General features: G+C 43.3%; 1 protein-coding gene across 3 annotated transcripts in view; it reads left to right on the top strand.

Moving 5' to 3' along the window:
• LOC135506062 (mitogen-activated protein kinase kinase kinase 7-like) overlaps positions 1-9,362 on the top strand; it is a 29,945-nt gene extending 20,583 nt beyond the window's left edge. For 2 of the 3 annotated variants that reach the window (XM_064925440.1, XM_064925441.1), the window contains 3 exons: positions 173-234; positions 676-791; positions 5,676-9,362. In XM_064925440.1, the coding sequence (XP_064781512.1) occupies positions 173-234; positions 676-791; positions 5,676-5,856 (359 nt within the window). In that variant the 3' untranslated portion in view covers positions 5,857-9,362. The other variant, XM_064925442.1, reaches the window with a different exon arrangement.
• The last annotated feature ends 6,846 nt before the right edge of the window (positions 9,363-16,208 follow it).

Below are 16,208 nucleotides of genomic sequence, written 5' to 3' on the forward strand. Positions count from 1 at the left end.
TCTCCGAAGGGGGAGTTGGGATATGCAAAAAGACAAGGGTCTATTTCTGTTGAAGGACTTCTGGTGTCTATTGATAACTGAATGCCTGCCCAGTGGACTCAGCTTACACCGAGTCCACTACTGTCACTGTCAGAGCAACAAAAAACCACGAGTCTTGCTCTCTCCTGCCCAGATACCAACGGCTCAGACAACTCCATTCCCATGGCATATCTCACTCTGGACCACCAGCTGCAGGTAGGGAATCATTTCATACCGGACCTCCCCTGTCCTGCTAATGTTAAGCATTATTCTATACCACGATACATCTTGTTCCCATTCCATTCAACTGTTTGTGTGGACCTGTCCAAAAACAATATGGTGTCACAGTGAATCTTGATTATTTTTTTGTGTGTGTTGATATGCTATTTTGTTTTAATTGAAATGTTGATGTTTTCCCCACTCAAAGATGATTTCAACGACACTGCAAATTGACTAATTCAATTAGGGCAGGATAGCATAATTTTCTCAGAGGTTATCTAAAAAGAGGAATGTCTGTATAAATATCCACTGGCAACGGCGGTGATATATTTTGTATATTTTTAAAAGCTCAGATGAATCTGATAAACTCTAAATGTATTTATATCATCTAACTGGATATATGCTTCCAAATCAATTAATCGCATGGTTTATTTTCAGCCCCTCGCTCCTTGCCCAAACTCCAAAGAGTCCATGGCTGTGTTTGAGCAGCACTGTAAAATGGCCCAGGAGTACCTAAAAGTGCAGACAGAAATCGCCTTGCTGATCCAGAGAAGGTAAAGAGTCAACATTTACTGTACCTCTCCATCTTGTAGGGCAAGCGTTCAGCCACCACCAAAGGGCTGAGGTAATGCTCTGTTCTTTCATTCTGTTAGCGCTCCAGAGTTCAGTGAAATTAACTCTAGTCTGTACTGTAGGCCCTGCTGAATGTGACCATACACATCTGTGCGATCCAAGCAGACAAAAATGTCTCCCCGTTTAAGGGGGTGGGCTGTCTTGTGACTAACAGTACAAGCAACTCCATCAGATGTGAAACATGTATTTAGACTTGGGCATATGACTGCTGAGGGCAGAGGTCCACCCAAAGGCAATTACTAATTTAGATGACCAATGACATTCAAACAGGCCTGCTAAGCTGTGCAAGTCGAGCGTTGTGGAACAACTGGCTGTGTTTGGATGAAGAGCTAATCTCCTATTCATAGACCATGACTTTAGCAAGGAATTACCACATTTGTGGAATCAGCGGTTTTCTCACAGAAGCGATTGAATGCTTTGGTGCTTTGTCATCCACCAGCCTCTCAGCTGTGCTTATTGCATGTGATGCTATTCATCTGTTCAAGCACAGAGTAATTCACATTAATTCACAGTTGTCTTAATCACATTTTTTATTTTTACTTAAAGGTGCGACATGCAGAAATTGCACCTCCATTTCCTGGATGTCACGGGAGGATTTTAAAGGGTCGTGGGACTTGAGCAAGAATAATAAAATGAAATAAAAATAACATTATTTGCTGACCTAACACATGCAGTGTGTCTGCAGTGGTGAAATGGCTAGCTACATTTGGACTCTGAGGGGTTCATGCTCCACTCACTCACTGACCAATACAATAAATTCTCCCCCCACGCGCACACCACACACACACACACACACACACACACACTGATCCAATGAAATGACACATTTCGCTACATCTTCAAAATGTGTATGTGACCAATAAACATTTCATTTGACAAACTGATCCAATAAAAATATCATTCTGCAACATTGTTTTAAATGTGACACGTCCAATCAGATAATATAGATCTTCTTCTGACAGCTAGCTTGATTGACAGCTAACTACGCAGAGGTGTTCTGCAGGCATTGCACATGTGGATAGTCGGATGTCATTTAGCTCATGTAGTCGAGCTGTCAGAGTAAAATCATGGACCAGTTTTTTTTAAACGTGCAGCTTCCTCTTCATCTACTGCTGCTACCAACGTCAACAACAAGGCAGACAACCTGGTCCCTTTCAAGAAGAGAAAATACCAACTTCATCAAATATAGTTTTATATAGAAGAGAGGCAGGGTGAGTGTAGACCGCAACGAGCTGTTAGCTAATGAGAACATGAAACCCAAAATGAAAAGGCATCTGGGCACCAAGCATCCAAGCCGCAAAGACAAGACAGCTGACTTTTTTTTTCAAGGAAATGTCAATATCTGGAGGCCTCACAAGATTCATTGAAGAACGTCTGCACGGTACAAGAAAAGGCACTTTGTGCATCATACCTTGTGACCCAGCGTATTGCTAAGTGCAACAACAAAAAAACACCAGTGCAGAGGATCTCATACTCCCTGCTGCGATTGATAAATGCACTGAACTCTTCGGAGAGTCAGCCTCAACATACTTAAAACTATACCCATATCCAATGACACTATGAGGAGGAGAATCCCGGACATGTCTGGGGACATAACGTGCCAGACATCAGAGTACTTCAGTGCAAATTTCCATTACGCACTGCAGCTTGATGAATTCACAGATATGGCTAACCATGCAATTCTAATGGTCTATGTCAGACACGTCTGGGATAATAACTTCGAGAAGCAGTTCCTTTTTAGTGTCGATTTGCCCACCACCACCACTCCAGAGGCTGTCTTTAGCACAATGGAAATGTTCCTGGGCTCCGTGGGACTGGCCTGGGATGGGTGTGTTGGTGTGACCACAGATGGGGCAGCTGCCATGACGGGACAGCACTCTGGAGTAGTAAAGCGGACCCTGAGGAGCACCAGCAGGTGCTTTATCATGCAGAGGGCCACTGGCTTTCCAGGGGTAAACTGCTGGGTCGCTTTTATGAGCTTCGAGCATTTCGATTGTGAGGAATGGCTCTCGCAAGTTGCCTACCTGGCAGATATTTTTAACCATCTGAATTCGCTCAAGGGAGAGGTCATAATCGATTTTAACAGAAGGACAAAGTGGATGGCTTCCAGATGAAGCTTACCATTTGGGCAAATCATGTTTCTAATGGGAGGATTGACATGTTTCCCAATGCTGATTTTCGAGATTCAGAATCTGATCAACATAAGGCACCGCGAGACACTGAAAAATAAATAGTTAAACAGCATCTTGTCAAGCTGCAGGGAAGGTTTTGCGACTACTTCCTGGAGGAGAACAGGAGACTAGATGACTGGACCCGGGACCCCTATTGACTGGAGATGGGAAGCGTCACGTTGCCAAGTAATGAATAGGATCAGCTGGTGGAGCTGTCATTTGATAGCGGACTGAGCATGCACTTCCTGGAAATGACACTGCCATTCTGCTGCAGCGTAATGGGAGAGTGTCCTGCTCTCACCTGTCATGAGTCATTAATAAAGAATTCCTAATGATAGAAGAAACAACAATTTTAAAAACTGGTATGTGTTACTGAGTCTGATCATGTATTACACCCCACTCCTGAACTGGGCGCCTAATTAAATGGCTTATTCTCTTGAATTGATAATACATGTGTTCTCAGTTAATATGGCTGTGTAATGACTTTCTTTAATACCGTAATTGAGTCTATTTTGCAAGTGAAACCTGCCCAAGAAGGCAGGTGCAATGCAACATTACAAAATGTTATCATCAACAGTCCATAATATTGGGTTGTGACTTAATTGTGACTTTCAAATTTGGGTCCCCAGACAAAACCAGTTGAGAACCACTGGTATAGGGTATCATTGTTCCCTCTAAACCGCTGTAAAATATATTTTCATTAAATCAAAAATATTGTATTTTCAGCTGTTTGAAGCTGGTTTGCAAAAGTAGATGACACAAAAACAAAACTTAAAGAACACGAAGCATAGAAATGGGGCACATAGAACAGATACTGGGGAACAGGGCAGAACGACAGATTTTCACCTTGTCAGCTCGGGGATTCGATCCAGCAACCTTTCGGTTACTGGCCCAACGCTCTAACCACATTTCTATGTGAATGTGGTCGGGTCACCCAAAAAGTTACATATTGCAGCTTTAATGGCATATCCCTTTCCTTTTTTTCTTGTTCTCATTCTGTATGCTTTTCTCTCTCTTCTCCGACACCTTTCTTTTTAATCTTAGTCATGTTTGTATTTTCTTATGTAAACTGCACTGCAATTAAGTTTTCTGTATTGTAAAGTGCACCATTGTGGCACATGTAAAAAACAGAAACGTCCTCTCTCTGTCAACTGGGTTTATTTTCAGCAAACTTAACGTGTAAATATTTGCATGAACATAAGATTCAACAACTGAGACATAAACTGAACAAGTTCCACAGATGTGATTAACAGAAATGGAATAATGTGTCCCTGGACAAAGGGGAAGTCAAAATCAAAAGTAACCGTCAGTATCTGGTGTGGCCACCAGCTGCATTAAGAACTGCAGTGCATCTCCTCATGGACTGCACCAGATTTGCCAGTTCTTGCTGTGAGATGTTACCCCACTCTTCCACCAAGACACCTGCAAGTTCCCGGACATTCCTGGGGGGGAATGGCTCTAGCCCTCACCCTCCGACCCAACAGGTCCCAGACGTGCTCAATGGGATTTGAGATCTGGGCTCTTCGCTGGCATTGGCAGAACACTAACATTCCTGTCTTGCAGGAAATCACTCACAGAACGAGAGGTATGGCTGGTGGCATTGTCACGCTGGAGGGTCATGACAGGATGAGCCTGCAGGAAGTGTACCACATGATGGAGGATGATGTCTTCCCTTTTACGCACAGCATTGAGATTGTCTGCAATGACAACTAGCTCAGTCCGATGATGCTGTGACACACTGCCTCAGACCATGACGGGCCCTCCACCTCCAAATTGATCCCACTCCAGAGTACAGGCCTCGGTGCAACGCTCATTCCTTTGACAATAAACGCAAATCCGGCCTTCACCACCCCGTGAGACAAAACCGCCACTCGTCTGTGAAGGGCACTTTTTATCAGTCTTGTCTGGTCCAGCGACGGTGGGTTTGTGCCCATAGGCGACATTGTTGCCGGTGATGTATGGTGAGGACCTGCCTTACAACAGGCCTACATGCCCTCAGTCCAGCCTCTCTCAGCCTATTGCGGACAGTCTGAGCACTACTGGGGGGATTGTGTGTTCCTGGTGTAACTCGGGCAGTTGTTGTTGCCATCTTGTACCTGTCCCGCAGATGTGATGTTCAGCTGTACCAATCCTGTGCAGGTGTTGTTACACGTGGTCTGCCACTGCGAGGACGATCAGCTGTCCGTCCTGTCTCCCTGTAGCACTGTCTTAGGCATCTCACAGTATGGACATTGCAATGTATTGCCCTGGCCACATCTGCAGTCCTCATGCCTCCTTGCAGCATGCCTAAGGCAAGTTCACGCAGATGAGCAGGTACCATGGGCATCTTTCTTTTGGTGTTTTTCAGAGTCAGTAGAAAGGCCTCTTTTGTGTCCTACGTTTTCATAACTGTGACCTTAATTGCCTACCGTCTATAAGCTGTTAGTGTCTTAACGACCATTCCACAGGTGCACGTTCATGAATTGTTTATGGTTCATTGAACAAGCATGGGAAACAGTGTTTAAACCCTTTACAATGAAGATCAGTGAAGTTATTTGGATTTTTACAAATTTTCTTTGAAAGACAGGGTCCTGAAAAAGGGACGTTTCTTTTTTTGCTGAGTTTGTGTAAAATGATACCAATCTATATCTCCAGGAAGGAGTTGATCGCTGAACTGGACCAAGATGAGAAGGACCAGCAGAACACGTCCCGCCTGGTCCAGGAGCACAAGAAGCTGCAGGAGGAGAATAAGTCTCTGTCCACCTACTACCAGAAGTGCAAGAAGCAGCTGGAACTGATCCGCGCCCAACAACCGAAGAGACAGGGCACCTCATGATGATCCACAAGCTGGCCCCTACCTGGCTCATGCTGCAGAGACACAAACAAACTCTCCCCATGTCATATCCCCTGTTCTCCTCCTCTTCCTCTCCTCTACTGATCTGGGTCACCTGTAGTCTGGTCTGAAACCCAAACCTCTACTGTTCTGGGTCACTTGTAGTCTGGTTTGAAACCCTAACCTCTACTGTCCCGGGTCACCTGTAGTCTGGACTGAAACCCAAACCTCTACTGTCCTGGGTCAGCTGTAGTCTAGACTGAAACCCAAACCCTACCTGCAAAGCATTTGCCACTATCTCTCTCCTCCTCCCTCTGCCCTATGTTAGCTATGATCTCAACCTAGGTGCCCCGCCCACCAGCACCTGGGCCCTGTAGGTTCCAGTGGATCTTGTTTTACCTTGTACTGTAAAGAGACCTGTGTTTTACTGTATACCTGCATGTTGCGTCATAGACACACTGCAGATAACATGGAATGGACAATAAGGTGCACTCAAGCAGGCTGTTATGGAAAGTCTGTGTCCATATGTATGCACATCTTTACAGTATATTCTTTGATTGCAGACCAAAACAATCAGCATCTATCTACCCTCTCTGTCCATAAAGAGCTGTAGTCATGAGGTTGTGATTGCCCAAGGTACAGTGAACACAGAGGGCAGAGGAGTGGGCTTCTAGCCCTCAATGGTCAGCCATCCTTTGGGTCAGAAAGGATGCTTCTTGAGGTGTGAGTCCTGTACAGTAACCTCCTATTGCCTTGTGTTCCACAGCCTGATGGGAGGGGAGGCCAGTGAGGGGTGTGAAATATGTTTTGTCTCTATTGCTCTCAGGGCCCCTCGGACCCTCCCCTGGGCTGCCTAGTCCGTGTGCGTGTCCTCCTCCCACAGTCCAGTCCTCCCGTTGGTTAGTCCGACCCTGAGCTGTCTTCCTTACTGGCTAGTGGCCATGTGTCCTTGAGAATGTGAAAAACAAAGATGGACGTGTGAGTTACGTTCAGAATTTGGCGTTTTTAATGAATTACGAACTGAATTTATTTGACTGTGATCACTAAGTTCTAAGTGTGTTTTTTTACCCTCTTAGGCAGAAATAGCCACTCTTGTATCTATATAATGTAGACGTCTCCGTTCTCGCGCCTAGTTTTTATGGCAGCATAACCCCTCACAGAAGAAATCCACTACAACCTGACAACCTATCTGAAACGATTTAATGTAAGTTGCATTCATTTTAACGGTGGATGTATTTTAGACATGCCTTGCATATCTATGATGTGTCTGGTTTAAAAAAAGAATGTCTTGACACAAGCAAAATATGAGACTTTATTTTTTCAACCTGCTTAAGTAAAATAAACTTTGTACGAGGTTGAAAGTGCAACATGTTTATCAAGACTTCAGTATTTTGTGTTTCTTTGTCTTTTATTATTCTATAATTTTACTTTGTTTAAGTAAGACACCGTTTTTGTGTTAGGGATTATAATCTTATCTGGTATGGGAATATACTGAGGTACAGAGCATTCGGAAAGTATTCAGACCCCTTGACTTTTTCCACATTTTGTTACGTTACAGCCTTGTTCTAAAATTGATTCAATAAAAACATTTCCTTCATCAATCTACACACAATGTCCCATAATGACAAAGCAAAAACAGGTGTTTAGACATTTTTGTTATTACAAATCAAAAGCTGAAATATCACATTTACATAAATATTCAGACCCTTTACTCAGTACTTTGTTGAAGCACCTTTGGCAGAGATTTCAGCCTCGTCTTCTTGGGTATGAAGCTACAAGCTTAGCACACCTGTATTTGGGGAATTTCTCCCATTATTGGGGAGCATTGCTGTACAGCTATTTTCAGGTCTCTCCAGAGATGTTTGATCGGGTTCATGTCCGGGCTCTGGCTGGGCCACTCAAGCACATTCACAGACTTGTGCCAAAGCCACTCCTGCATTGTCTTAGCAGTGTGCTTAGGGTCGTAGTCCTGTTGGAAGTTGAACCTTTCCCCCAGTCTGAGGTCCTGAGTGCTCTTGGGCAGGTTTTCATCAAGGATCTCTCTGTACTTTACTCTGTTCATCTTTCCCTCGATCCTGACTAGTCTCCCCACAGCATGATGTTGCCTCCACCATGTTTCACCGTAGGGATGGTGCCAGGTTTCCTTCAGACGTGACGCTTGGCATTCTGGCCAAAGAGTTCAATCTTGGTTTCATCAGACCAGATAATCTTGTTTCTCATGGTCTGATAATATTTAGGTGACTTTTGGCAAACCCCAAGCAGGCTGTCATGTGCTTTTTTTACTGAGGAGTGGCTTCCGTCTTGCTACTCTACCATAAAGGCCTGATTGGTGGAGTGCTGCAGAGATGGTTGTCCTTCTGGAAGGTTCTCCCATCTCCACAGAGGAACCCTAGAGGTCCTTCCGAGTGACCAACGGGTTCAAGAGTCACCTACCTGACCAAGGCCATTCTCCCCCGATTGCTCTGTTTTGCCAGGCGGCCAGCTCTAGGAAGATTCTTTGTGGTTCCAGACTTCTTCCATTTAAGAATGATGGAGGCCACTGTGTTCTTGGGGACCTTCAATGCTGCAGACATTTTTTGTTATCCTTCCTCACAGGTGCTCCAAGTTGTAGAAACATTTCAAGGATGATCAATGGAAACAGGATGCACCTGAGCTTGAGTTCGAGTCTCATAGCAAAGGGTCTGAATACCTTTTTTTAAAATGTTATTATGGGGTATTGTGTGTAGATGGAATCAAATTTTAGAATAAGGTGGTAACATAACAAAATGTGTGAAAAGTAAAAGCGTCTGAATACTTCCCGAAAACACTGTATACAAGGAGAGACCTATCCCTCTCCTAAATGTTGGTTTTTTGTTCACATGTTGCCTTAGAATTTTATTGCTAGCTGTTAAATTTACTTGACTTGTTTTTCTTTGCTATGTTGAGGTGGGAGAAGTTGTTCACTTGCGCCTCATTTTAATGGACAGTCAGTGAGAATTATGTGACTTTGTGTTTTTTGGGGAGGATTGTTTATTATGCTAATGAATCCCAGGAGGCTGATTGTCTGGTCAATGGTGATGTCAATATGCTGCAAATGAAATCTTAATGAAATCTGTCACTGCTTTCCCCAATGAATATAATAAATCCCAGTAGCTGTAAGTATCCATGAAAAAAAGTTAAGAGAAATTATCTTACTTTAAAAAGTTGTCTTGCTCTTTCATTTGAGCAGACCTGTCTTAGCTACAGTCCTTCAAATGTTTTGCACAATCATCTGGTTTTACTGATCACATGTAACAAACAGTTTGATTCTGGTACTTTGAAATACACATTCTGATGTACGAGACATGATAGGTGAAATTGTGGGTTCATTTGCTGCAGTGAGTATATACCTAGTTTTTCAATTTAAAGTTATGTTCACTATATCTTTTTATTGACCATTTCCTGTATATAAATGTTTCTTAAGCTATTGGGAACAGGTATTTGCCGAGGAGGGAGGCATCATGAAATAAACTAAACAGGGACAAATTGTATTATTTGAACATGTTTTATATATTTGTATGAGATAGAGTGTATGTGTGTGTTCACATCTACACAGACACCCAAATAATTCATAAAACATGTGATCCACATTGCTCATGGTTACTAAAAATGCCAGGACATAATCCCTAGTTGTTATGATTAGAAAGTGAGCTACATGAATCTGTGTGTGTGTTTATTTTCATGTTAGGTCTCAAAGCTACCAGTAACACTCTCAAAACAAACTGTTGTGTGGGTAAGGCGTTTACACCTGGACTGCCAACACAAAACAGTCTGGTAAAGGATGGACGACTGATGACCCTCATCACATCAGTCAAGGTCATTACTGTGTAGAACTTCAACCATTACTGTCTTATCTTTTGTTGTGGTTCATTGTCTTATACACTGAGTGAACAAAACATTAAGAACGCCTTCCTAATATTGAGTTGCGCCCCCAGAACAGCCTCAATTCATCGGGACATAGACTGGTGTCGAAAGCATTCCACAGGGATGCTGACCCATGTTGACTCCAATGCTTCCCACAGTTGTCAATTTGGCTGGATGTCCTTTGGGTGGTGGACTGTTCTTGATACACACGGGAAACTGTTGAGTATGAACAATCCAGCATCATTGCAGTTCTTGACACACTCAAACCGGTGCTACCATACCCCATTCAAAGGCACTTTAAATCTTTTTGTTTTGTCCATTCACCTTCTGAATGGCACACACAAAATGTGTCAAATTGCCTCAAGGCTTAAAAATCCTTCTTTAACCTGTCTCCTCCCCTTCATCTACACTGATTTGAAGTGGATTTAACAAGTGACATCAATAAGGGATCATAGCTTTCACCTGGTCAGTTTGTCATGAAAAGAGCAGGTGTTCCAAGTGTGGAGATATCTGGGTGTCATATTGTATTTGACCAGGAGGTGGCGTACAAGATCTAGACATGGTCTAATCACAGCATTTCGTACTGTTGTCTTTTTGGTATAGTTGTTCACTGTCCAGGAGCTGAGGCTGTTTTTCACAGACAAAGAAACCGAGTATTGCCACCTGCGGTATAACAATTGAGGGGATTGAACCTGCCCCTTTACGTTGTGTGTAATGATACGATACCCAGGGTAACCTAATGTACTTGTATGAATGATCATCTTTTTATATTGGGCAAAAGTTATACAAGCCTCTAACAAAAGCTGGTCAGATTTGCCTTTGATATTGAAGTCAGCAAAAACCAATGATCTGAGTTCTCTTTTCTTGCATGAAACTGACATAAGAAAGGGTTTATATTTCATGTTAAAATGATCCCTTATCTGCTTACAAAGGCTTTGTTTTAACCCTCACAAAAAAAGTGTGTGTGTTTGAAGTTTACTGCTAAAGAGAAGACAATGAATAATTTGAGGAGAAATGATGTCATCCTTCTGCAGCCAGGTATTGTGTTGTGCTCTGGCTGGCCTACATGTCCTCGTTGAGCGCTGATGGAAATAAGGACCTGAGCATATTGTTAGCTGGCCTATCCTGCGCTGCTTGGTTCTCACAGGGACATTCATTTCTCTTCCTGTCTGCAGACTTGGTCGAAAAAATACAGGTAAGACAACGTCGTCACAAATCGGACCAGCGCCGTTGCTAACAAGCTTAGCTGGTCCCTGGTCCCATTGTTGCAAAGAGTTGGATATTAGAATGGTGTTTTACATGATCTTATCACAGCACTGGTAAACCATGGTTGACCAGCTCTGACCAAGAAGGCTGACCTTTATCCCATCATAAGACGGTTCATGTCCATTCTATTGTTCTAACTCTGGGTGAAGGTCTGTGTGGCCAAGGAAACAAGAAGCCCATCTGTCCATTCCAAATGCACATTCTATTCCCTTCCTAGCGCACTACTTAATATTGCACTTCACTCTAGGGTGTCATTTGGGATGCTCGCCAAGTCTTAATATGCAGTTTAATCTCGATTTCCTACATGCATCATGTGTCTTTGTGTTAACAACTGTGGAGGTGTGTTTGGGTACATATTGATTCTGGTTGCTTGCGTGAATCCAATATTTTACATTCTTGATAGGGGATTACTTACATTGGTAAGAACTATTGTGCATGTGTTGTAGGAAGATATGGCATACTGCATTACATGGTTAGAGCCAAAAAGAATGATCATCTTCTCTCTGATAAGGGACTTTCACTTGAAATGTGCATTAGATTTTATATATATATCTCGTGGTGCCATAGAAACTGTGTGACATAAGTAGAAACTGTTTTTAATAATGGAAAGAATGTGGGTCGTAATATTTTACCGGTATGTTGGTCTATAAATTGCTCTGTGCAAGATTCCTGTTCCGTTAATCTGTATGAATCCCTGGTTGGCCTTCAAACAGGCTCAAGATGATTTGTTTAAGTTCTCGTCTGCAGAGTCAAATCACACACAAACTGACTCCTGTTCTCTGTGTTGTCAGTTTACTTTCTGTACTTACCAGGCTTATTATTGCATGTAAGGCTCTATCGTATATTTGTACAGTAGTAAGTCATTAGCTCTGACCGACATTGTCCTATTTAATTACAGATAGTTTATTTTTACAGTAATGTTCTAAAGTGATTTACTGGATCAGAAACAATTAGCAACAGAAAATTGATTACCGTTTTGTAAAGAAAAATATCAAAAATATTTGGTAGTAAATGAGTGCAAGTACTGCCTGACTCCCTAGACGTTCAAATTGATCCTCATTAGCATCCGTCTAAAGATAGCCTGGCTGCAATTCTCAACAGAAAACAATTGATGTAATGGCAATTAAGCTAAGCCGTCCTATTGTATAATTTTGTCCTGGAATTGACAGTTGTAATGTCCTGAGAGGATACATAATGTCATTTCTAGTCCTATTGAGGGTGACAGTGACAACATTCCACCAAGACAGAGGAGGAGCAATATGAACAAGAGGTCTCCAATGTGTATGTATGACAGACAAGATGTAATGTGTTGTGGCAATATGACTAATACCAGGGAAATGTCTGTTGACATGTTATATTGTCATGACTTCCGCCGAAGTTGGTGCCTCTCCTTGTTCGGGCAGCGCTCGGCGGTCGTCGTCACCGGCTTTCTCGCTGCCACCGATCCATGTTTCTTTTTCCATTTGTTATGTCTTGAGTGTACACACCTGGTTCCCATTAAGTTATTATTATTTCCCTATTTGACCCTCTGGTTCCCATTATGTTTTGTGCGTGATTGTTCCTGGTTTGTGTTAGTCTTTTGTGTTAGGGTTGTTATCCCTGCGTGGATTATTTTGGCAGATTTATTTTTCCGAGTAAAGTACGTTATTTTACTCAGTTCTGTGTCCTGCGCTTGACTCCGTCCTCACCTCTGCACAACTGACATATGACATATATTTTCTATTGATATGTTCCCATATCACAGATGCTGACCCCATTGAGATGACTCACTGTCTCCTGCGCTGTACTGTGTACTGTATATTAGATGTAATGTAATGGGACATATTTATCTTTAATCATGAGAGCTGCATACCACATCTTCTCCCCAGATGGCCCTGGGTCTGGGCAGTGGAGAGAACTGGCTGTAGAATACAGCTAGATAACAATCGACCATTCCCTTGTACCTTTCAGTCTGCACATTTCCCTCCACAAAGCCAACGGCAATAAAATTGCAATCAGATTCAAAATATGTACAGTATATGTGTACATTGTACAAGCGTGTTTCTATGTGACAGAGAAGGAGGGGGGGGGGGGGGGGCATTGAAGCACCGGCTGTGTGGTGAATGGGACAGTGAAACAGGCTGTTATTTCAGGCACGTGACTGACAGTGTTGGGTGAAAGGTAAGTGCTGAAGTATGCCTGTGGTGATGACGGGGGACTTTAGAGGAGCGGATGAGTAGCAGACCAAGTTAGGCACGCAGAGAGAGAGAGAGAGAGAGAGAGGGAGAGAGAGACGCACAGGGAGAGAGAGGGGTGCAGAGAAAGAAAGGGAGAGAGAAGGGAGTTCAAAATGTGATGACTCATATCTCGCACCCCATTCACTCTGTTTACTCCACCTGTCCATCAACAGATCAGGAGACTGTCTCTCACACTCCGGTGGCCCAACTCAAAGGATTTCTCCTGTTTAGCCACACGACAAGCAGCTTAGCGCACAGAGGTCCACTTCCGATGTAAACAGCCCATGCAACCAAGCTGAGTCTAGACTCAACAGAGAGATCAGCTCTTTACTGCAATATCCAGTCACACAGTTAGTTCTTCAAAAGCAACTGGCTATAAACTCATCATCAACACAAGAATTCTGGCACTGTTAATTCCTTTTCCAGCTTATCCTCGTCAGATACTTTTTCCTGGGCGGAACTGGCAGCCACTCAGAAATTCTTGTCTCTGCTCCTCCTCCACTCACTGTCCAGAAGTCACACATCAGTGGCTCAAACTGGCAGTAAACAAAGCTCTGTTATTGTTTGACTGTTTGGGTTTTTCTACACCATGTGGGTGATTGAGGGTTATGCTTTTGTGTCAAGGCTTTGGTTTGGCATTGTTTTGAACCCTGCAACCCCAGCCTCACCGCCCACGCACATACACACACTTGTCCACACTTGACGAACATAAAATAACCTGTCAGCTGTGAATATTCTGGCTTTTATCTTTCAATCTCAAAGGTAAAGGGGAAAAATGCTAAGTAGTTAAACTGCCAGACAAGAATTGTAGGAGGCATGAGGCAGGGATTGACCTGAAGTCACCACAAGTCTTCTAGTCAAACAGTAGTGTTCTGGAAAAATATACTCAAGAAGTGTAGAAGTAATATTTTTGGGAGGTGTGTGCTTTTTTTGTCTTTTTGTTATTTGGTGTGTTGGTGTGTTTGTCTGTTTGCTATTGTGTGTGTGTGTGTGTGTGTGTGTTACCTGTCCTGAAGTTAACCTGAGCCAGGGAAGTTGTTCTGTGGCAGGCTTTGTTATGAATGGCGGTTAGAACGGTCCCTGGGGTGCTGTCAGAGCCACAGTAATTGACGTAATCAAGGTATTTGGCTTTGTGTCTCATGCTGGCTGCTGGCTGACAACAAGGCAGCATTTACGTCTTTGTGCCTCTGCCTGGGCTTGCCGAACTCCTTAGCTAGCAAATTCATGGATGTTTTCCGGCTCTGGGTCCTATCGCTCAGACCGCAAAACCAAATGAATCACTTTCAAATGAGTCATCCCTCCATGCTGTGACTCTTTGACCGACTTGTCTCTCTCTCAGTTTGTGCAGGGCTTTTGTTTTTACTCCCAACACTATTGCTATGTGTCACTAATTTCGGCAAATGCAAGATTATACATGTGCCGTCTATACTTGCAGTGCAATGTGTTGGTGTATATACCTTAAATATACAGTGTATAAATGAAGTATACACTAAGTACAATACGTTTTAAATAATAAACATCAAAAGCCATTAGATCTGTGTATGTTCTACTCTTTCCAGGAAGTGAATTGTCAAGCAGGCATTTCTAGGTGGAGCTCCCTCTGTGTAGTCCTGTGTGGTCTGTCTGGATCGCTATGAGGTAGCTCTGTTAATCTAAATCAACGTTTATTGGTCGCGTACACAGATTAGCAGATGTTATAGCAGGTGCAGCGAAATGCTTATGCTACTAGCTCCTAACAATGCAGTATAATGTCAAACAAGTACACAAATAATAACCCCCCCGATAAAAATGCACAAGAAATGGAGAAATGTTGGAACGAATCCAATGAACAACCCAAATAGCACTGTAACAGTAATCCAAATGCAATCTATATGTACAGTTTATACACTGGATGAATTTACACTAGATATACTTAGAATGATATGTACAGCAGTAGATATATTAGCGGTGTCAAGACTCCAGCATATAAATGCACAGTATAAACCCCATAGCAAAAATGGATAGAATAGCAAGAAATTAGCTTTCGGACTAGAGTCCAGAATATAAATACACTGCTCAAAAAAATAAAGGGAACACTTAAACAACACAATGTAACTCCAAGTCAATCACACTTCTGTGAAATCAAACTGTCCACTTAGGAAGCAACACTGATTGACAATGGGTCCTGTGTGGCTCAGTCGGTAGAGCATGGCGCTTGCAACGCCAAGCGTCGTGGGTTCGTTTCCCACTGGGGCCACCCATATGCAAAAGTAGTGGCCCCAGCCGACTTGTAAGTCGCTTTGGACAAAAGCGTCTGCTAAATGGGATATATTATATATTATTATTAAATTTCACATGCTGTTGTGCAAATGGAATAAACAACAGGTGGAAATTATAGGCATTTAGCAAGACACCCCCAATAAAGGAGTGGTTCTGCAGGTGGTGACCACAGACCACTTCTCAGTTCCTATGCTTCCTGGCTGATGTTTTGGTCACTTTTGAATGCTGGCGGTGCTTTCACTCTAGAGGTAGCATGAGACGGAGTCTACAACCCACACAAGTTGCTCAGGTAGTGCAGCTCATCCAGGATGGCACATCAATGCGAGCTGTGGCAAGAAGGTTTGCTGTGTCTGTCAGCGTAGTGTCCAGAGCATGGAGGGTCTACCAGGAGACAGGCTAGTACATCAGGAGACATGGAGGAGGCCGTAGGAGGGCAATAACCCAGCAGCAGGACCGCTACCTCCACCTTTGTGCAAAGAGGTGCAGGAGGAGCACTGCCAGAGCCCTGCAAAATGACCTCCAGCAGGCCACAAATGTGCATGTGTCTGCTCAACGGTCAGAAACATACTCCATGAGGGTGGTATGAGGGCCCGACGTCCACAGATGGGGGTTGTGCTTACAGCCCAACACCGTGCAGGACGTTTGGCATTTGCGAGAACACCAAGATTGGCAAATTCGCCACTGGCGCCCTGTGCTCTTCACAGATGAAAGCAGGTTCACACTGAGCACGTG

This window comes from Oncorhynchus masou, chromosome 19 (assembly GCF_036934945.1).
Source record: "Oncorhynchus masou masou isolate Uvic2021 chromosome 19, UVic_Omas_1.1, whole genome shotgun sequence".
In the NCBI taxonomy this organism is placed as follows: Eukaryota; Metazoa; Chordata; class Actinopteri; order Salmoniformes; family Salmonidae; genus Oncorhynchus; species Oncorhynchus masou.